This window comes from Pteropus vampyrus, unplaced genomic scaffold, assembly GCF_000151845.1.
Source record: "Pteropus vampyrus isolate Shadow unplaced genomic scaffold, Pvam_2.0 Scaffold502, whole genome shotgun sequence".
Classification (NCBI taxonomy): Eukaryota; Metazoa; Chordata; class Mammalia; order Chiroptera; family Pteropodidae; genus Pteropus; species Pteropus vampyrus.
In genome coordinates, this window is record NW_011889283.1 from 830,707 (window position 1) to 854,600 (window position 23,894).

Genomic DNA, 23,894 nt, shown 5'->3' on the forward strand with positions numbered 1-23,894 from the left:
TGTTGCTTATTTTTGCTCTTCAGACTGTTTTTGCTTGCCTTTTAGCAAGGCTTTTAATTTTTTGTTGAAAGCCAGACATGATAGATCAAGTAATAGGAAATGAGGTAAAGAAACTTGAATCTGGAATTTATGTTAATCTGGCTAGTAGCTGCACTGTGTTTAATATTTTGTCTGGTAGTAGGTGTCAGAAGCTACAAATTATTTTCTCTCCCATTGATTTAAGGCATCCTTAAGCACTCTTCCTTAGAGGGAGTCCATGTCTTACAGCTGTTTCAGCTGTAATACACTATTATGATACTTACTGAAGTCCTGTTGTAAGGTTAATGAGGAAAAGGAAACGATCTATATTCTTGTGATTAAATCTCAGCCTTTTAGTGGGACTGTCCCTACAGTCACCCGCTTAGGTGACACAGCAAGACTATAAGAGACTGGAGTTGAAGAAATACCCTTCTCCCAGGTAAGAAGGTAAGATATGGTTCTACTAAAGTTTTTTATCCTGGAGAACAGGCATTTGTGATAAAGAATTTTCTGTGCCAATTTTATAGTTGTCACTCTTTCCCTCACCCTGAAGAATATCTTTCTTCACTCTTTAGTGTGAGAGACTTGTAGGGTTCTTAGAGATTAAAACCACAAAAATATTGAGTCTCCCTAAATATAAAGCCCCCAGGAGTTTCCAACTCACACACTAGTCTATATTCAGCTTCCAACAAATCATCAAAATTGCCATTTAAGTGCTTTTACCAGTTTATGACTCCAGTGGATGCTGCTTCAGGTAAGTAGATCTCTACTATGAGTCTCTGTGCTTCTCTTATCTCTCTAGGTTTTGAGGTAGGGTTTTGCCCTATGACCCTAGTTCTTTGATGGGTCTAAGAAAAGTCATTGACCTTTAGTTTGTTTAGCTTTTTCTTGTTTTAAAAATAGAAATATTGATTTCCAAGTTCTTCACATGCTGAAGCTAAAACTAGGAATGCCAACTTTGTGTATTTGAAATATTTCATTAAAATGAAAGCAAAATTAATACATAAATATTAACAAAGAAAATAAATGAAGAGTGTATTGAGCATGAAAAGTTCAGGGAACTTTAAATAGTTTGGTGAAAGGGCCTATGTATAAAATAATAAAACTTGAGAAGTGGGCAAGTGTCAGAAGGTCTTGGTCTTATTAAATCATTTGTGTGTTATTTTTGTAAAATCCTTAGTATTTAGCGTAGTGCCTAGTAAATACAAAGTGCTTAATAAATACTTATTAAATGAAAAAAGAACAATGGAAGGAAAATGTAATTGAAAAGTCATACTTAAAATTAAGTTAAATTTGGAATGGTAATTTACATTTCTCTTAAAGGATATGAAGAAATTAATTCCAGGATTCTTATAAATAGCCAGCTTTCTTAGTATCTTTAAAAATACTTAAATACATAAAAACATCCCACTTATTTGCAAGGTTTTTAAATGAGACAGCTTTGCATTTAGATAGTGATTTTTAAACTTCAATTAATATTTATGGCTTCCTCTTTCTGCTTCTTATAAGAATAAGAAATTATTCTTTAGATGATTCTATGAAATTAATATTGATGCTCAAACTCTTCAGGGGTGGTTTAATATTCTAGTTGCTCTTCCTTCGTTTCTCTGGGGACAATAGTTTTTCTGAGTTTCTCAGAGCCATATCATATGTTTTCTTATCTAACTTCAGAAAAACAGTAGTTCTCTACTACCCTCATAAAGTACAAGAACTGCGTTTTCTGTTTTGTTCCCTCGGTCATGAATTTAGCGTCCTCCTAGGGCTGAAAACATAATTCCAAGGAAGAGTTAGCTCAGAAGACAACTGAATTTTTTTCCAAGGGTATGATAGGCAACTTGCATGGTTTGTTGTTTTGGTATATAAGTAGAAATCTGTCATCTTATGGAAATTCTGTCTAAATATCTGGCATGTGGGGGTTTATCAAGTTTTCTCAAAAAAGCCACATATAGTTTTAAAATATTAAACTACAGGATACTTTGCAGACCTTCTGGCTAATTTATATCATAGATAAGGGAAGTGAACCTTAGAGAATTTCAGAAGATTGTTTCAGTTGTTACTGGGAAAATTAAAAATTCACTCTCAGTTTAGTGATCTTTCCTTTATATACCACTCAGTTTTTGAGAGCTAAATATTTTTGATTCTCATAAAATTTAAGTAGTATCAGTGCATCCCTGAGTTTTATGCTCCTGATGTTTTATTATAACAACATGTGATGATCAAATACTTGATGTCCTATAGAACCACTTATAACATTTTTCTTATGGTAAATGAGACAGGGGAGAATTCCTCAGAGCTGGGAGAGAAAATTATTTCACAGATGTGGATTCCATGATGAATATGTCCATTTTTCTTAGCAGGTTTATTTACCAGATTATAACAAGCAGAAGAATCCAATGAACCATTCTCAGGTGACAGAATTTGTCCTCTTGGGGCTCTCTCAGGTATGGGAACTTCGGTTCCTCTTCTTCATTGTCTTCTCTGTTGTGTATCTTACGACCGTAACTGGAAATCTCCTCATTGTGGCCATAGTAACCTCTGACTCATGCCTGCACACAACTATGTACTTTCTCTTGGGCAATCTTTCTTTCCTGGACTTTTGCTACTCTTCTATCACTGCCCCTAAGATGCTGGCTGACTTGCTCTCAGGCAACCCCATCATTTCCTTTGGTGGCTGCTTGACTCAGCTCTTCTTCTTCCACTTCATTGGAGGCATCAAGATCTTCCTGCTGACTGTCATGGCATATGACCGCTATGTTGCCATTTCTCAGCCCCTGCGCTATACACTTATTATGAATCGAGCAGTCTGTGGGCTCCTCATGGCAGCCTCCTGGGTGGGGGGATTCATTCACTCCATTGTACAAGTTGGACTGACTGTCCAGCTGCCGTTCTGTGGGCCTGACAAACTGGACAACTTTTACTGTGATGTGCCTCAGCTGATCAAATTGGCCTGCACAGATACATTTGTCTTAGAGCTACTAATGGTGTCTAACAATGGCCTGGTGACTCTGGTGTGTTTTTTGGTGCTCTTGGTATCCTACACAGCACTGCTAGTCATGCTCCGAAGCCACTCATGGGAGGGTCGCAAGAAGGCCTTATCCACCTGTGCCTCCCATATTGCCGTGGTGACCTTAATCTTTGTGCCTTGCATTTACATCTATGCAAGGCCATTTCGTACATTCCCCATGGACAAGGTTGTCTCTGTGTTGTACACAATGGTCACTCCCATGCTGAATCCTGCCATCTATACCTTGAGAAACAAAGAAGTGATCCTGGCCATGAAGAAGCTGTGGAGAAGGCAATAGGACCTACTGGGTCCCCTGGAGCTTTAACCTCCAGATATGCAAAAGCAGGGACCTGAGGATCTGAGAGATGCTTCAGTGTACCAACCTGCTTGAGAAGACTCACAAAGTAGCTGAAACTACTTGTCCACTACTTCTCTATTGTTCTTAAACTCAGTCAAGTTCTGGTGACCTGAACTTTTAACAAAGCTAGAAAATGGAATGAGTATCCTAGAACTTCTCCCAAGCGCCTCTTAGAGGCAAAGCTTCAAGTGCTATCCAGAAATGATGTTTGGCTCAGGTGGCACTTTTCCTATATGAGCGTGATGTTGGCCCTGCTGAAAAAGTTCCAAATGCAGAATGCGTGAAGGTGGTGTATCTGGTGTTTCTTTTCTGACATTGCTTCTTGGACACAAAATACATTTGAGAAACTCAAACAATGATAAACTTCTTGGAGACAAGAGAAACCTCGAGGTTAAAATAAATGTCAGACACCGAGTCCTGATTTCAGGGGGCTGATTGAATTTAATGTCAATGAAGAGAAAGGGAATTATCTTGGTCATATTATTACTTTTTTCCTCATCATTTCTTTTTTTCCTTTTGATTTGATCAGGCTTTTATTCAAAATTAGCTCTCCAAAGTAATTTGATCTTTGTGGAATAAACAAATTTTAGTTTATGCACAAGCTTCATTTCTTCTGTGGTGTCCCCTCCCCCGCCCCGACTCCCGCCCCATCGGGCTTCTTCTCAGCTGTTGGTTTCTTGGTAGCTGTAGCCCTTTTTCTCCCATCAAAAGCTTCTTTTGCTTCATAATGCCAACAGCCGCTTTTCCTTATTTCCTACTACTGACTTTTCACCTGGAACCCCCTTCTCATATTATTTGGTTTCTAGAGCTGCTGCTGCTTTATCCACTTAGAGCTATGGTTCTTGGCCTGGAGAAGAGTAGTGTTCTGGCACATGGTCTTTGCATATGCATTTAGCTTCAATACGATTCTCAGGTTTTTCAGTGGATTCTTCTTCAGGACTCTGCAATGAATTTTCCTGTGTGGTGCTCTGAGGATTTGGATTTCTGGGTTTTTCAAGATTCTTCTAAGGTCTTTACTGAATATCTTGTGCATGGAATGATTGTAGTTACTCTTGAGGGAGGCAGCTTTACACTAAATACCATACAGATCATTTAACTTGTAAGAAGCACTTTCAGTCCAAATGCATAAATGGCCCACATGCCCACCAGGAGCAAGTTTTAAAATGCTCAGTTTGCTTACATTAAGCAGAATAATTCCAGGGATGCTTCTGAAGGCTTTGATGAAACCATTATCCTCATTATAGATGATTTCTCATTTTGCCCTTATGAGCTTTTATTTGCTGAGATGCACAGACTTTTTTTTTTTTTTTTAAATAACATTCCAGGCCTCAATTTTCTTAAGAACAAAACAGCCTCCTTGGTCTTTTTGTAGCCTTCACCTTTATCTTCAGCCATCAAAGAAAGTGTTCAGGAACTTTCTCAATATAACACCTTTAGACATGACCAACACTGGTAAGGCTGAAGCAGCCAGGGCAGAGAAGATGGCATATCGCTTCTGTGTTGTGTTCACTCTGCAGTGCCAACAGCTCCGGGTTTTGGTTGGTGCAAATATGCAGCCCCTACGACACATATTGCCAAAACCACCCTGGCCAGAACGATCAGTCCCACTGCCTTGAACTCTGGGAATTTGAGCCATAGCTCTGTCAGTACCCCACGACTCAGAATTGGTTTGATGACCTGCTAATTTACTGACAGCACAGGGCTCTCTATTATTTTTGTACAAGATGATATGAATAAAGTTCACAATTCTTGGTCAAATGGGAGTCTTGAACACAGCAGGCAAAGTGACATTTTGCCAGGTGATTCCTCTTTTTCAGAGTACAGTAATAAAAGTCAATAAGAACACGCCATGGTGGGGAGAGAAGATGGCCATGCTCCTCTCAACCTGATGGCTCCCACAGGAAAAGTCTTCACTGTTTCTTAAGGCTATCATCATCCTTATCATCTAAATAATATTTAGAAGCTTACTATGTGCCAGGCATTGTACCAAATGATTTTTATTTATAATTTATTTTATTTCTCTCAACATCCTCATGAGGTAGGTATCATCTTCATTTAAATGATGCATCAGTTGCAAGTAAGAGACACTAAATAATTTATTTAAAGCTACAAAACTTGTTTCTGGAATCCAGCTCAGGTGTCTTTAACTTTGAAGCCTAATTTCTTTATTTTTTTCCCTCTCTTAAATGGAGAAATATTATATTTAGTTAGATTAGATATTTAGACTTTTAAAAGTTGGGTTAAGGCATGCTAAGGCCTTCTGTACAGGTATATAAATACCTAGAAATTTTCATAGATTCTGACAGGCGACTTCAACAAAACCCCATATTTTTGATCTATACATTTTCTAATAAGCACATAATTTGTCCTCGGACAGTCTTCAAGACTATAGCCACATCTTGTGTGTTTGTCTTCACACGGCCATTTTATAAGGACAGCAGTCATATTGGAGTAGGGGCCAAACTTACTCCAGTATGACTTCATTTAACTAAATACATGTGCAATGGCCCCATTTCCAAATAAGATCACAGTCTTTAACATGACATTTTTTAGGGGACACAATTCAACTCATAATAGCTTTTCAAACTTGTTTCTTGTGTAACAGTTTCATGTGAATTTTAAACTTTTTTGCATTGGATATGGTTTAAACTTTAAAATCACTGCATTAATTTTATTAGGTAAGAATTATTTTCATGTAATTGATTTAATTTGCATAATTAATTATTCATATTTTTTAAATGTGTGGAACTTTTTTGACAAATGAGTGGTTATTTAAAAGTTAAACATGTCATTATTCTTTTTTGGGGGGAAGAGGAATTCACAGAAACTTATTTTTAATTCCTTAATGTCACCACATATTTATCTCCTTTTATGCCATCTACCTCCCTTCTCACTCCCCCCCACTACCCTCTAGTAACCACTAGTCAGTCTATTGTGCATGTCCATGAATCTCTGTTCTGTTCATTTGTTGCTTTTAGTTTTATATCCCTCACATAAGTGATATCATGTGATTTTCAACTTTTTCTGTCTGGCTTATTGCGCTGAGCATGATTATCTTGAGATCCATCCATGTCGTCACAAATGGCAGTATTTCATCTCTTATGGCTGAGTAATATTCCATTTTATATATGTACCACAGCTTCATTATCCAATTATCTATTGTAGGACACTTCGGTTGCTTCCATGTCCTAGTCACAATGAATAATGCCGCTATGAACATCGGGGAGCACATATTTTTTGGATATCAGTTTTCAAGTCTTTGGGGTAAATATTCAGTAGAGGGATTACTGGATCATATGGTAGATCAATTTTTAGTTTTTGAGGAACCTCCATACTGTTTTCCATAGTGGCTGTACCAATTTGCAGTCCCACCAGCAGCATATGAGGGTTCCTATTGCTCCATATCCTCTCCAACATTTGTTATTACTTGTCCTGTTGATTATAGCTATTCTAACAGGTGTGAGATGGTATCTCATTGATTTGCATTTCCCTAATAGTTAGTAAAGGTGAGCATCTTTTCATATGTTTGTTGGCCATTTGTATGTCTTCTTGGGAGAAATGTCTGTTCAGATCCTCTTCCCATTTTTTGATTGGATCATTTGAGTTTTGTTGTTATTGAGTTGTTGAGTTCTTTGTATATTTTGGATTTTAGGCCCTTATTGGAGGCTTTGCTTGCATATACATTTTCTCATTCGGATTGTAGTCTCTCTACCTTGTTGACAGTTTCTTTTGCAGTGCAGAAGCTTTTTAGTTTCATGAAGTCTCATTCATTTACTTTTGCTTTTACACTCCTTGCCTTTGAGGTCAAATTCACAAAATCCTCTTTAAGTCCAAGGTCCTTGAGTTTAGTTCCTATGTTTTCTTCTGTGCACTTAATTATTTCAGGTCTTATATTCAGGTCCTTAATCCATTTTTGAGTTAATTTTGGTGTGTGGTGATAGACAACAGTCTAGTTTCATTCTTTTATAGGTTGCTTTTCAGTTTTTCCAGCACCATTTATTGAAGAGGCTTTTCTTTCTCCACTGTATGTTTTTGGTTCTTTTGTCAAAAATTATTTGCCCATATAAACATGAGTTTATTTCTGGACTCTCGATTCTGTTCCACTGGTCCGTATATCTGTTCTTCTGCCAATTCCATGCTGTTTTGATTATTGTCATTTTGTAGTATAATTGTACTTAGGCAGAGTGATGCCTCCAGCTTTGTTCTTTTTTCTCAGGATGGCTTTGGCAAGTCGAGGTCTTTTGAACTTCAAGTTCTGCATGGTATCTAAAACTCTATGAAGTTACTAATGGTCAATATCTTTTTGAGAATTTGTGTCAGGTTAAGTGGCATTATGGATTGAGATAATATTTTAAATTGATCTTGACCTAGTATGGTTGGGAGAGTCAAGTAGATTAGTTACTGGAATATAGGGGCATGGAGTAAAAGATCATTTGTGGACAACTGAACCCAATGTAAAATGCAGGATTGGGTTAAATGTGAATAGGTAGATTATCCTCTAGTCCCTAAATGAAAAAGTGGTAAAGATAATAAATGCATATGTACCCCTAGCAGCTCGACCTCAGTTTAAGAGGGTATGGAGAAGTGGTCATGGTCCTCTCTTCCATCATCTTCCCATTCCTCCCTAATACCTTAACTCCTTGATCCAGACTCCCTCCTCTCTTACCATCAAGTTAACCAATTGGCTTAACTTGAGGACTTGCACCTTTTTATCCCCACTTCCATACCTAAGAATTAATTTAAAAATAAAACAAAAAATGATTTATTTATTTATTTAACTTGTTGAATATTATTTAATTGATCAGTGATACCCTCTATGTATGTGGTATGAGAAGAGAATGACATTTAATAAATGTATCTACAATTTTTACCTTAAGTCAATACCCATTACTTATATTTTAGTAAGTAAATTAGTATAAGCAAAGTTCCTTTCAACAATGACAAACAGCTGAAAAGAAATGTTTAGTATACAGGACCTAGAGTATGTGTCAAACTCAAAGGAGTAAAGGCACAGGACTAGAAAAAAAGGAGTTGGGGTAATGAAAGAGAAGATACGACAGAAGACACTTAAGCTATTTAAAGAGAGTATATTTTAGTGGAAAGAGAATTCTGGAATCAGAAGACTCAAGTCAGGGTTCTCTTTTTATGCAGTTTAGTTTAGTAGCAAGGGTCTAATTCTTTTTCCACTAAACCCTAAACTTGTAACAAGGTCACATGTTTACTTACACACGTCATATAAATAAATAAAATGTAGCTTCATTATTTTTTAAAAACCTATGTGATTTTCTTCACAAACATCACCCTGGTTAGGGGATAGCTAAAATTTAGGCAGGTCTATACTTTTCTATGCATAAAATCAAATAGACCCTTTAAGTAAGTGGTCATTCTTTTCAGAAAATAACTCAATTCTTAGGATTCTGCTCTCTCCCTCTTTCTAACTTTTTACTCTTTTAAAATGGCATCAATGCAGTTTACTGGACTGCAAGGCAGTGAAAGAAGACAGAGACCTCAGATCCACACAGTATCTTCTGGATGCTTGGTGGTCTCTGTTGCAGGGTGGCCAGCCTAGGCTGCTTTCTGGACTTGTGACTAGACTTGTGAGTAATTTTGTCTCTGAATGTTTCACGAATCCTTGTTGTTAAAATCTGTGACTGATAACACTCAAAAATATTTTTTCTTGTTGGGTCAGGGATGGTTGATGTTCTCATTTTAACTTAGTCTCACCTAAGCTTTGGTTTGGGTTGTAGATCCCATTGAGTCTCTTGCTTTTTCTCAATCTATTTCTAGGCCAAGTTTTCACTCCAAAGGCTTAATCATCTCACCCCTGGCCACTGTGAACCCAATGACACATTCGCTAACTCTCAGCTCAGACTTCATCTGTATTCTTCCTGAGGAGCATATCAAATCTTAAGCTCTATCTATGGAAACTGAGGGCGCTTGTAAAGCTAAATTCAATTCATCCTTTGCCTCACCTTCCTGTTTCTTAGATGACTTTAATGAGACCACATGCCAGGTTGTTATGTGGACAGCCTGTGGGGCTAGCTTGTTCACAATAGGCCTAATTATGAAGCAAGAAGAGGCCTTCAACTCTTGGCATTTCCCTCAATTTATCCTCAGAGGCAGTGCAGTAAAGGAATATCAAGACATACCACTTATCATCTGTCTCCCCACCTTTGGATTCTTTTGTTTTCTTATGGTATTTTCCTCTTTCTCTTCCTTAGATGAAACTCTCTGCTCAAGTGAGTTTCTCAGGCCTAGATCCTGGTTTGTTAAGGGGAAAAAGGAAATAGAAAAGATCCTTTTTTTAATCCTCAACCAATGCCCAGATTTTGTGACTATTATCTTGATAAATAGGTCAAAAGACTCAAAACTTATAGATGTCTTGTTTGTTTTCCTGTCTTTACTCTCTGTTTGTGGCTATGAGACTCATGGGGAAGGTACTTTGAGGTAGAAAACAATAAAAACATGATTTAAGGAAGAAATTAAAATGCTTCAGTTTATTGTTTGTAGAGTAGTCTCCCTTTATACTACTCAAAGGTTCTGTGGACTATAAAATCAATGTGTCTGAGTACAATGGCAGAAGATCTGGAAAAGTGCAGAAATAATCTAAGAATTAAATGACTTTTGCTCAGTGTTAGTGTAGATGCTGAACTAAGTATTTAAGTAGCCCCTTGCTTGCATTGTGATTTAGGAGATTGAGAAATCTAAAGAGATTTAAATTATAGAAATAAGATTTTAAAGACACTTGACAGATAGTAGTATGTTTATATATCTTTTCTTTCTTCTGGTAGTGGAGTGTAAGAGAGTGTAATTTTTTAGGTATACCTGATATAATTGGTGCAGCAAAATAGGTAGAGCAGTAAGCAAAATATTGTCATCCTCCTCTTATTGTTTCTATGAAAATTCTTACCTACCCTTGTTCTCACAATAGATCATTATGACTCAAGTGGTTCAATGGGCAATGACAATGGTTGGAACTTAGAACAGTGGGCTGATTTGGAAACAGGCTAAACATCCATGTCATTTAGAATATGCAACTTAAGAGCCCACAATGTCCAGAGTGTTCTCTGGTTTTTTATGTGGCTTGACTGAGATGTGGAGACAGTTACTGGTCATTCCCATGGCATACAACAGAGCCTTTCTACTATGTCTCATTTGTGTACACTTACATATAATGTCAGACACTACACCTATGTCTCTCTCATCTATCTGTCTGTCTATCTATCTATCTATCTATCTATCTATCTATCTATCTATCTATCATCTATCATCATCTATATATCATCAATTTTTATCTATCTTCCTATTTGTACTATTACTGAAATATAATGCTAGTGATGGTACTTGCTATCATTATGTATTAGTAAAGGTGTATTTGAACAGATCTAGATGTAATTGACAGTTCTTTCAGAATCATACAGAATCATAGATTTCAAGAGCCAAAAAGAATCTTAGAAATTACCTAATTTAAGTTTCCAGAGATGGGCTTAAGTGCTCCATAAACAATCGGGAACCATATACTAAGTTTTATGTATATTATTTGGAGGAAAAATGTTATAGATTTTATGAGTTTCTCAAAGAGATATATGATCCTCCTGAATATTAAAAACCACCTGATTCAATCACTTTAAATTTTTTTTATTACTAGTTTCAAGTATACAATACATTGGTTAGATATTTATATAATTACTGAAATGACCACACATCCCCAATTACTCTATCAATTCCTTTATTTTACACACGAGGAAGCTAAGGAAAAATGACAATGTCATTTGTTCAGGTGCACAGGGTAGGCAAGTTGGAGCAATAAGAATCCAGATCACCTGATTTCTAGTTCCATACTTTTTTTTTTTTCTCAAATGGTACTTTTTAAAATAATAACAACAGAGCTGTATTGACTGGCTCCTGCTCATCTTTTCATTCTCATGTCTTCCTTCTCTTTGCTCCATAGTCTATCATACTATATTTCTTTTCATTTCCTGAATACCCTAGGGATACCTCTGAGCTTTGTACCTCCAGGAGTGCTGGAGGAAACACTCAGCCCCCTCCTTAACCTGGCTTACTTCTTTGGTCTTAGGTGAGATAGAACTTCTCCTGGAAAGCTTTCACTGTCCCTTTCTTTGTATATTAAGTACCCTTCTCTGTTTCCCATAGGATCCTTCCTATGGTAGGTACCTAATGGTACCTATAACTGCTGTGGTTTCCCTTTACTAGCCTGGTTCTACTATAGATTATAAGATCTGTGGGTAGAAATACTCTACTTCCAAATTATAAAGGTATTATCCATTTCGCTCAACCTCCACTGCCAATACATTCATAACTAGCATACTTGTTGTCTAGGCTATGCAGTAGCTTCCTAGTAGATTTTCTAAAATCCACTTTTACCTGTCTCTAATCTGTTGTTCCTATAGCAGTTGATTTATCTTTTAAAATATGATTTGATTATTCCTTTGCTTAAAACTCATCAAAGACTTTATAATGAATTTGAAAAGAAAGAAAGATCCACAGAAATCTTACAGATAAGGTCCTGTTTGAGCTGACCTTAGCTCACTTTCCAGTTCTATTCTTCCCAACTTTTCTAACTCTCCATTTGCATTTGTTTCTCTCAGGCTCTCTTTTTTTTTGCTTCTAGCCTTTGCAAATACTACCTTCTCTCTCTGGAATGCTCCTCTCCTACTTTTTGCCTAATTAATTCCCCGCTCAATCTTAGGCCTCAGTTTAAAGGTCACTTTGTCAGAAGTGTTTTTCTTAATTTTTAATTCAAATCATTTGTCTTTATTAGAACCTCTAACAAAACTCAGCTTTTTTCTCAAAGGTGTTTATCACAAATTACAACTACATACTGACTTATACCTTAGGATTTTTTTTTTTTGTCAGCCATCCCAACTATACTATAAATTGCACAGAAATGAGAGCTATATATAGTTTTTTTACTACTATATACCTGAGTCTTAGCTCCAGAGCCTAGATTAAAGACCAGCAATAGAGGTGCCTCAGGTGCCGCATTAAAGAGGCATTTACTTTGAGGTTTGTATAAACCCTGACCTTGCATTTGCATGCCCATGTGGACGTGTGTCTCTTTAAAACTTGTGCCCTAGCTATCTCCCGTGGCTCACCCTAGTTCCATCCCTGCATAGATCAGTACCTAAAACATTAAATATTTACCAATATTTCTTAAAGGAATGATTGATTATCCCTCTATTTAGAGTCTATTAAATAGAATTTAACTTGGGAATTAGAACTATCAAAATATTTAATTGGTCTCAGCATTCTTCCTCTATGGGATTCTTACAGGAGAAGCTAGTCACGTAAAAAGCAATAACAAATAAAAATTTAACAAAACTATTTACTACTGCAGCCAGAATTTAATTTTTCTAATACAGAGGTTCTGGTTAATCTTGTTTGTAATACTAAGTCTGGGTGGAAGGCATCAAGGGGCCTCTTACTATCTTCTAAGCTCCAAATATGACTCTCCATATTTTAGAATATAGGATACTGAAGCATTGGCTTCATGATACAGGATACTGAAGTATTAATAAGTGTGCTTAAGCACCCATGTATGGAAGAAGAGAAGCAGCCTCCTTACACCTCAGAGAAAATGTATCCTAACCAGAATTCTGAAATTTGAGCTACTGGTTCTGCTTTCTCTGTGGGGGAGGTAGAAGTACAAGGAAGATTATAGGGAGGATAACGAAGGCTTACACCTATATTTTATATTGTATATTTATGAAGACTATTCTTTTATTATCAGAGAAAAGTACATGATGTTACCTGAGTGATTTGAACTTCAAATACATTTTAAAAAATCAAATAAATTTTTAATATTCAAAACTAATAAGAATGTTTCCTTTTATTTGTGACCCTCATAGTTTCTCCCAGCCATTGGTCTGTGCCACTTCAGGGCGTCTCTCAGGACTTGCTTCACCTTATCATTTTGGAGACTGAAGATGAAGGGGTTCAGGAGGGGTATGATTATTCAGCTCAAGATTGAGGCACCTTTGTTGAGCAGCATGGACTGAGCCTCTGATATAAGGACATAGAGAAAAATGGAGCTTCCATAGTAGATGATCACCATTGTAAGGTGTGAGGCACAAGTGGAGAATGCTTTCTTGTGCTCGGCAGCTGTGGGGGCCCTGGGAACAGTGGAAAGAATGCAAGCATAGGAAATTGAGGTCAATGCCAGTGACACTGATGTGGAGAGCACAAAAGTCATCAACTCCAGCAGGCGATGTCGCTACAAGAGAGCCTCAGTAAGGGTCAACTGTGACAAAAGAAGTGGTCAATACCATTGGGGTCACAAAAAGGTTAGCTGGCCATGAGGATGGTGGGGCAAAAGACATAAAGGAATCCAGCTAGCCAGGAGGCCAGCACTAGTTGGGAACAGACACAACTACTCATTAGGATCCCATAGTGGAGTAGTCGGCAGATAGCCAGATAACGAACTAGAGACGTGACAGCTAAGAGGAAAAGTCAGTGGTTCCTAGGAGAAAGTAGAGGTAGGATTGGATTATGCAGCTGGCAAATGAGATGGAGCAGTGCCCTGTGAGGATGATGACAAGCATCTTGGGAACCACAACAGACATGAGCAACAACTCCAGAAAGAACAAGTTCCACAGGAAGAAATACATCTGTGTGTGCAGATGTCTGTCCACCCAACTGAGCCCAATGACCAGTAGTTTGCCTATGGCTGCTATAATGTAGGTCATTGTCAACCCCAGGAACAGCAGAGACTTAAGGATGTGGCTACTGGGGAAACCCAGAAGGACAAATCTTGTTACCTGAGTCCAGTTTTCATGACTCATTTCCAGCCACCTGCAGGAGAAAAGAAACAAAATTTTGTAACTGGGTCCAAAGCCTCTACATACTAGTTTCACTGCTTCACATAGGCTGGATACTATCTCAGTAGTGTGGCTTTAGAAGAATCCAGAAGAGTGAGGAGTCAGAGAAGATCTTACAGAATAAATGTACCATGAGCAAAATCTTATCAGTATCAAGAACTCTTTTTTTAGTTTTAGTGTTTGTAGTCCTTCTGTGTCCTGGCTTTACATAAAATAGAATAAAAATCTGGGATTTTATTATCTTTAGAGATTTTATTTTCCTTATGGGAATAGATTGTGCAAAGCCCCAATCCTGTCATAAGATATTTTGTTTTAAGACTTCCTTGTATAGAGTACAAGAAACCCTTTTTCTTAGGGTAATATTTACAACCCTTCTATCAATGTCAGCTCTGCCAACATTCTCATGGCATAAGATGGGGAGGGAAAGAGAACATTATCAAAAGAGAGAGGATATATCAACTTGCAATTTCAAATTTTGCCTTAATTTGTTCACCTTGTCCTTGGAGATTTTGGCATCTTATAAAATTCATTCACAAATTTTGAAGAATTGAATTTCACTGGATATCTTGGCTCCAAGGTTCTTTTCTCACATCCAACACCAAATACTAGAATTTCAAAGACCCTGCCTATCAGTTAATGAAATTGTTGGAAACCATTCTAAGACAAAAGAATAAAAATTATTATTAAGTTACTTTAATTGACAAGGAATGAAGTGTTGAGAACTTTGACAAAGTTTAATCCAGGATCATCTATTGCTGCTGACATCTGGCATTAAAGATGGAATGTGCATATATTTTCTTAATTCTGTCTGAAGCCACCTGAACAAAGATTATCAGCTGAGGCATGAATCCTGGTTTTAAGGCTAAAGGAGGGAGGCACTCAGGGAATGCTCTATTTAAATCCATTTTTGGCAGGAATAACTCCTGGGATTTAAGTAGCTAGCTAATAATAAAGTTTCATTCTGCTAGCCTAGACCAAAACCAAAGAAATGCCCCAATAAAACCCAGAAAAGGATTTTTTCTGAGAACAGTGGAAAGAATGCAAGCATATGTTTCATGTTTTCCAGAGAGCACTACTTCAGGATAACAATCATTTCAGATAAAGGAAATTCATTAACTGTGGCTCTTTCTAAAGTATTAAGTAAATATTATTAGTAGAACTAGCTTATAAAGCCTAGTTGTAATGCAATATTAACTTCTGGCTACTGTTATAAAATATATCACTAAAGTCTCTTATTGAGCACTCCATTGACAGTTAACTTGAGTAACTATAAGTTCTCAAGTCACTTTATTAGTTAGCTGTCTATCTTATTACTTCAGATAGGAACAATATAACCTTTGTGTATACATATTTAAAATTTGGTCATTTTGAACCTCAGAATAATCTTGTTGCCTGGCCCACTTAATTTCTAAGAAGACTTGCCTAAAGCCACATAATTAGAAATTATTAGAGTTATTACTGGAAATAGTTTCTCATTCCCATGCTCTTTGTTCTAAAAATACTGCTTGGCAAGATGAGGATCAATAAAGGGAAATAGAGCTTTGTGGGACACATACACATACACGTTTTTTATTCGATCTACACAATGACTTAATTTACACAATAAAATAGCTATTATTATTGTCCACTTTACTGGAACACAGCAGGTTTAAAAAACCTCCGAGGGAGAGTTAAGATGCACGTAACTATGCTTGTCTGACCATGGCACTGGTAAATATAACTATTTGAACTTGAAACTTGAACCTTCCAGAGGGAAAAAGAAGATCGATTTGAAATGTTACAACGTAATAATAACTTCTAACCAGCATTTATTGAATAGCTACTATGTGCCAGAAACTTTTCATCCATTTCATTGTTAAATTTTTCAGCAACTATACAAGGTAGGCATTATTTCCATCCTACAGGCAAGGGAATTAGAGTTAGAGATATCGAGGACCCATATCTAGTGAGTAGAAGGCTAGCGATTGAAATTTTAAAAGTCTGACTTCAGAGCCCACACTTTTAACTGCTAAGCCATAATGTCTTAGGTGAGAGTTTGTGACTACAGATTTGATTTGATGTCAACTTCAACTGGTTGCCTTCATTTCCTAATGATAGGAATTCTGCGTATATAAATTAATTGTTGTAGTTTGTTGCTTTGATGCTGAAAAAATGAAAATAACCCTCAGGATGTATGCTAGATTGAGCCTTATTGCAGAGACTCTGGGCTCTTCCTCTAGAGCAATGGAAGATAGGTGTTCTGGCCCAAATCACCACTTCCCAACCCCCAGAAGATGGATTCCCTTACCTGAGTTCATTGTGGAAACTTGTCCTTCAAGTTCTATCACAGGATATGCTGGATCTATATCAAGTAGAAAGTGAAACATTCCACTTAGACTAGTTATAGGGTCACACACACTATCTACTTATTTTATCAATTTAAATAGTGTATATATTCCATCTTGGCATTATACATTTGGCTTATTATCCTAAATATGGATAGAAATATCAGAACCCTCTGATCTCTCTTCTGGAAGATGAGATGCTCCTACTAGGACTTATCATAAACCTGTGCTTATCAGACCCTTCCTTAGTCTTTTCATTCCCATGGGTCATTTGGTATTGTAAATTTCTCCTTGCCCAGCTGATGTATGCCCATGTGTATATTTAGTCCTCCAAGCCTCATTACCTTTCTTTCAGTGCTCTTGTCATGCTTCTCTCAGCCAAATTCTTCTTATACTACTAATAATGCATTGGTTTGTTTCTCTTGTCCCCTTTTTAGAAAAAATCCAGACATATCGAACTTTGAATAGATTTTAGGTTTATTGAATTATTTCCTAAGAGCATAGAAAACCTGCATCAGAATTGTCTAGTTTTTTTTTTCTTCTTAAAAATGTGTATTTCTAGGCTATAAAAGTACCTATAAAAAGGCAATATTTCTTTGGAGTTAGGGCCAAGGAATATATAACATACATTTTTAAACAATTTATCTGGGTTATTCCTATTTACCTTAATGTTTGAGAAGTATTGAATTTAGGGAAGAAAAAAAGGCACATTGAGCATGTTTGAGTGTGATTAGGGAAAAGGACTGAGGTGTAGGAGAGGGGTAATTTGGAGGTAAGATATAGAAGAATCCAGAAATGGGAAGCTTAGTTTTCTAAACTAAAAACACCACCAACTTTCTAATGTGATGATAGAGCTAATTTTACAGCTGACCCAGAGCAGCAATACATCTAGGCTTCTGAATTTTCACAACATTCTGTGCAGCTGTTTCATGCCCCAATATATCCATAGGTATCCAGAGATTATTTTCTTTAGAAGAGATTAGATACAGTCTTGAACACTTGCCATGTATCTAGTACCAGGTCTTCTACTAGGTAAGAGGTACAAAGTTGAATATACTGCATAGGAGTCCATAGTGTAGTAAAGGTTAGATGTTTACAAATGATAAATTCCATTAGAATTAAATTAAGGTCACAATGAAAGTAAAACAAAATTTTGCGGAGGCAGAGAATAAAGGTACAAATTTTGTTTGGGGGCTAGCATGGAAAACACTTCATAAGGTAAATAACATTTAACTGAGCATTTAAGGATGAATTTTTCCAGATCAAAAAGGGATAAGAGTCTTTTAGGTTTAAAGTCACCGAAAGTACCAGAACTTTGGGAGTTTTCAATAGGAAAATGTAACTATAAAGAATATTCATTCTTGATTATAAAACTACTGCTCAAAATACACACATAGTTATGTAAGTATATTCTGCTTTTAAGATAGCAAGACCAGAGCATACTATTTATTGAATGAAAAAATGATTTAAACTTGATAGGCTTTTAAAGGCTCATAGGAGCATAAGCTGAGTTGGCTCCTGAAACAGAGGAAATTTAAACTTCATCTTTGGATCCCTCCCATTTCTGCTAGTAGTGCTATAATATACCTATTATACGGTATTCTTGCTTTTAAGTTATTGTCAAAAAATCTTATAATGTATCAATTTAAAAATAGATGTGAATATTTTGAATTATTTACTTCTTAACATAAGTAATTTATGTTCTAAAGGCTTTATGATATAATGACTAACATGATTAATTGTGGAATAAAAAATTTTCCTGAAATGATGCTATTTTTGGCAGGGTACATTGTCTTGTGTGCTCTCAAATATATTAGGTAGTGAGTTACTCCTCTACATGAAAAACTTGATCCTTACATGAAGCTTAAATAAGAAGCATAAAGTTTTCCAAAAGCTGGGGACTCGATACTTCAGGTGTTAATAAAAGAGAAAGTTGTTAGTCTCATTATCTGGGTATTTGAAACATAAATATCAGAGTTTCCCATAGTGCAGTACTTCACTTTATTGACTCAGATGTTGGTCTCTGTATGTAGAATTCAAGAACTGAAGTCAGGCATGGAGGGTTCTCATTTCTATCTTCCCTCAGGAAAAAAAAATGTATTGCTCTGTACAATGAAATGTATCATAATTCCAGTTCTAAGTCAGGAGTAAGAACACAAAGTTGCCTGAGATAGGATAAATTGGCTCTTGTACCTGTTCTAATACTGAATTTCTTAGGCTTCTTCCCCTGGTCAGTTTGAAGAACATGCACTCAGGGGACTCAGGCTCCTGTTTATGTTCAATGGAGCACACAGAAGACTTCTTGCATCAACAATTCTGTTTGCTTCATGTGACACCAAGCAAAACCATTCTGCAGTTTTGAAAGAGAATTTTCTATAACTTTGCATGATTATTTTATTCCACACCTAATCAATTAAAATTCACTTTAACTTGTTTTAAACTTGCTATGAAATCCTGAAAGGGAACAATATTGACTGAACTTTACTAAAAACAAGCAATGTAATTGGTCCTTTGAGGTTATAGGAGGTGAGTTTGAGATTTGTCGTAGAGTGACAACCATATTTTTTCAACCCAAAATAGAGATATTTCTTGAGGACAAGGGTAGAAGAAAATTTGCTACTACATTCAAATTTTGGCAAATTGTCTTAAGCCATGTAGTGACTCAGTGAGGCCTTGGATATCTTAAGAATGTAAAGAAATTATAATAATTATATATACATGCATATATAATCAGCACAAATAACAAAACAAAACTTATTTCCCTTATTCTTCTTTTAATTCAACTGATTGGGATGATGGTTAATAAAATTAAGTAAGTTTTAAGTGTAAAATTTAATAATATATCATGTGTATTGCATCGTGTGTTCACCACCCAAAGTCAAATCTCTTTTTGTCACCATATATTTGACCTCCTCCACCCTTATCAACCTCCCCTTTCCCTCACTTCCCTTTGATAACCACTAAACTGTTGTCTGTGTCCACGAGTGTCTGTTTATTAGTCTTGCTTGTTGCTTTCAGTTTTATATACCACATATGACTGAAATCATATAGTTCCCAACTTTTTCTTTCTGACTTATTTTGCCTAGCATAATAATCTTAAGATCCATTCATATTGTCACAAATGGCAGTATTTCATCTTTTCTTATGGCTGAGTAATATTCCATTGTATATATATGCTACATCTTCTTTATCTAATTAACTATTAAAGAATACTTAGGTTGTTCTCATGTCCCAAGCACCATGAATAATGATGCTATGAACATCGAGGTGCATATATCTTTACAGATGAATGTTTTCAATTTTAGGGGTAGATGCCCAGAAGAGGGTTTGATGATTATTTCAATTTTCTTCCTGTTGATTGGTCTATTTAGATTTTCTAGTTCTTTGTGATTCAGTCTAGGAAGGTTATAAATTTCTAAGAACTTGTCCATTTCTTCCAGGTTATTGAATTTGGTGGCATATGGTCTTTCCTAGTATTCTTGTATAATCTTTTGTATTTCTGTGAAATTTGTTGTAACTTCTCTTTTACTTCTGATTTTGTTTATTTGTGTATTTTATCTCTTTTTCTTTAGTGAGTCTAGCCAGAAGTTTGTGATTTTATTGATCTTTCCAAAGAATTAGCTCTTTGTTTCTTTAACTTTTTCTACTGTCTTTTTGTTTTCTATTGCATTTAGTTCTGCTCTAATTTTTTAATATCCTTTCTTCTGCTGACTTTGAGTTTCATTTGTTCTTCTTCTAGTTCTTTAAGATATAATGTTAGGTTGTTTATTTGGGATTTGTTTGTTTGTTTCTTGAGATAGGCCTGGTGATTCCAGAAGCATAGCACAGTGAGAGATGTCCCCAGAACTCTCTCCTTGAAATTACAATAAACCGAACATCTAAAGCTCAACAAATAACACCAAAGCTGCACACAAGTATGTCTGAGTGAGTGATCTGCACATAAGAGCTTCCAGAGGTCAAAACTGTGGGAGTCTGGGGCATAAATTGGGAGAAACAAAGAAGCTGCCTCTTGCAGCAGGAGCTCCCCACAGAAGGTGGAGGAAGAAAGAAAATGCTGCTGGTTCCCCGAACAGCCTTGCCTAAGAAGTCTGTGAGTTCTACAGGGTGGAGCCCAGGGATCAGGGCAGAAAACAGAGTGAAAACTAAGTGCAGAGAGACAACAGCTGGCTCTTAGCAGCAGCGTTATAAAGTGTGAGGTGGAGACACAGAGAATAGCGGCAACTCCCACCCACCAACACAAAGTGCGCCCTCCTTCCACTCCATATCCTCCAAGACTGAACACCATGGAGCCCTAGGGGAATTAGATCAAATGTTACCTAAACTGTCACTAATACTGACAGGAACTGAGACTGAGGGTAGTGATCATGGCGAATACTTGTAAGAAAAAAAGGCATTAAGTCTCAAAGCAGGGATCCAAGAGGCTTTGATGTTACCTACTGGAAATTAAAAGAAAAACACCTCAATATAATAAATCTTTCTGAAAAAAAGGCAGAATATACTACCATAAATAGCCAGATGGAAAAATAGTCCATTGAATACCATGAACAAATAAGGATATAAGGCAGCACAGAAAGAAAGAGAAAAATGTCTAGAAAATAAGCTTAAAGATGTAGATATATGTGACTTAAATGACAGGGAATTCAGGATTATACTTCTGAAAAAAAATCAATGAGATCAAAATTGATTTAATTCAATAAGTCTAGGAACTGAAAAAAAACTAGACCTGCAGAAGGAGTTTTTTAGCAAGACGACTGAAAGCCTAAAAAAGAACCAAATAGAAATTCTGAAAATCAGAAACACACAAAATGAGATGAAGAATGAAATAGCAAGCTTAGGAACTAGAGATGACCAAATGGAAGAAAAGGTCAGCGATATCGAAGACAGAAATCTAGAAATAATTCAGAAGGAAGAAGAAAGAAACTGAAGAATGAAAAATAATAAAAGAGAAATACAAGAACTAGTTGACACCATCAGGAAAGGCAACATAAGCATAATGGGTTTTCCAGAAAGAGAAGAAAAGAAGGGATCAAAGAGCATACTCAGACAAATAGTTGACAAGAATTTCCCAAATTTAAGGAAAGAGCTGGAGCTTCGAATCCAAGAAGCTAACAGAATACCCAATTATCTCAACCCAAAAAGGCCTTCTCCAAAACACATTATATTAAAATTATAAGAAATGAATGACAAAGAAAGAATTCTGAAGGCAGTCAAAGGAAAAAAGACAATACTCTATAAAGGAAAACTCATTAGACTATCTTGAGGCTTCTCAGTACAAACCTTACAAGCAAGAAAGAATGGGAACCAAATATTCAAACTATTAAATGAAAACAATTACCAGCATGCATAATGTGTCCAGCAAAGCTCTCCTTTGGATATGAAGGCCAGAAAAGTCCTTTACGGACATACAAAAGTGAGGGAATTTTCCACTGTGAGGCCTGCTTTACAGGAAATAGTGAACAAAATGACAAAAAAATACATACTATGAGTAAGGTGACTAGCAATCAGATAGAAGCAGAGGAGTTCAACCCTTATCACGAACAGGGTATTATAAGTTTAAACAATAAGAAGAGAATTACTATTGCAAAATAGAAATGATAATTCAGCATACATAAGGATAATGAGACAACAATAATAGAACAGTGGAGAATTCAAAGATCCAAATTCACAAAGGGGAATGGAGATGAGGAACGCTCAGAAGAAAATATGCTACTGTATGTGTGTGTGTGTGTGTGTGTGTGTGTGTGTGTGTGTGTGTAATCATCCTTTACGAATTCTTAATAAAGCCACAAGGCAAAGATCCAGAACTGAAGTACATGACATAGAACAAGAAGGACCAGAGGGAAAATCCACAAAATCTGACTAAATTAAAATAATAAACAGATATGCAAGGACAAGGAAACAATGAAAACACCAAGTTACCGGAAAGCAAAAGGAGACTCTTTCCTTTCTCCACTGTATGTTTTTGGCTCTTTTGTCAAAAACTATTTGTCCATATAAACATGGGACTCTCAATTCTGTTCCACTTGTCTGTGTGTCTGTTTTTCTGCCAGTGCCATGCTGTTTTGATTATTGTCGCTTTGTAGTATAATTTGAAGTAGGGTAGAAAGAAGCCTCCAGCCTCATTCTTTTTTCTCAGGATGGCTTTGGCGATTCGGGATCTTTTCTGCTTCCATACAAATCTGATGATTTTTTGTTCTATTTCTTTAAAAAGTGTCAATGAGATTTTGATGAGGATTGCATTAAATGTGTATAATGCTAAAGGTAATAAGATCATTTTAACTATGTTGATTCTTCCAATCTAAGAACATGAAATATCTTTTCATTTCTTTGTATCTTCTTCAATTTCTTTTAACAGGGTCTTATAGATTTCATTATATAGATTCTTTACATATTTCATTATATTTATTCCCAGGTATTTTATTCTTTTCATTGCAATTACAAAAGGAATTTTTTTCCATTTCTTTTTCATTATTAGAGTATAGGAATGCTATGGATTTTCAAACATTGATTTCGTATCCAGAAACTTTATTGTATTTACTTAGTGTTTCAGATAGTGCTCTTGTGGAGTGTTTAGGGTTTTCTATATAGAGAATCATGTCATCTGCAAATAGTGAGTTTGACTTCTTTGATTCCAATTTGGATGGCTTTTATATCTTTCTCTTGTCTGATTGCACTTGCTAGGACCTCCAATGTTATATTGAATAACAGTGGCAATAGTGGACAGCCTTGTCTTGTTCCTGATCTTAGAGGAAAGGTTTTTAGTTTTTCATCATTAAGTCTAATGTTGACTAAGGGTTTGTCATATATGGCCTTTATTATGTTAAGGTACTTTCCTTCTATACAGATTTTGTAAAGTGTTTTGATCATAAATGGATGCTATATCTTGTCAAAGGCTTTTTCTGCATCCGTTGATATGATCATATGATTCTTATTTTTAAATTTCTTTATATGGTGTATCACATTAACAAATTTGCATGTGATGAACCATCCCTGTGTCCCTGGGATGAAGCACACTTGATCGTGGTGTATAATCTTTTTGACATGTTGCTCTATTTGATTTGCTAGTATCTTATTTAGGATTTTTGTATCTGTGTTCATGAGAGATATCAGTCTGTAGTTTTCTATTTTTGTGTGTTATCTTTACCAGGTTTCAGTATCAGGGTAATATTGGCCTCATAAAATGAGTTGGGAAATATTGCCTCCTCTTCGATTTTTTGGAACAGTTTGAGGAGAATGTGTATTAAATCTTTGAAAGTCTGGTAGAATTCACTGGTGAAGCCATCTGGTCCTGGACTTTTACTTTTGGGTAGGTTTTTGATGAGTGTTTCCATGTCCATGCCGCTGATTGGTCT

General features: G+C 36.2%; 2 protein-coding genes and 1 pseudogene across 2 annotated transcripts; 1 reads left to right on the top strand and 2 right to left on the bottom strand.

Annotated features, from left to right (window-relative positions):
* Positions 1 to 2,411: 2,411 nt before the first annotated feature.
* On the top strand, positions 2,412 to 3,320 carry LOC105307482 (olfactory receptor 4D5). Its single transcript, XM_011383004.1, has one exon. It carries the CDS (start codon positions 2,412 to 2,414, stop codon positions 3,318 to 3,320), a length of 909 nt encoding a protein of 302 aa, XP_011381306.1.
* Positions 3,321 to 3,984: 664 nt separating this feature from the next.
* LOC105307486 lies at positions 3,985 to 5,231 on the bottom strand (annotated as a pseudogene).
* Positions 5,232 to 13,211: 7,980 nt separating this feature from the next.
* Positions 13,212 to 14,182, bottom strand: LOC111732871 (olfactory receptor 6T1). The gene is given in 4 exon segments (XM_023524851.1): positions 13,212 to 13,247; positions 13,249 to 13,610; positions 13,613 to 13,849; positions 13,852 to 14,182. Coding segments are annotated over 4 exon segments (966 nt in total).
* Positions 14,183 to 23,894: the final 9,712 nt, after the last annotated feature.

Coding starts and splice junctions, on each gene's coding strand:
- LOC105307482 (XM_011383004.1), top strand. CDS start 2,412: ATGAACCATTCTCAGGTGACAGAATTTGTCCTCTTGGGGCTCTCTCAG.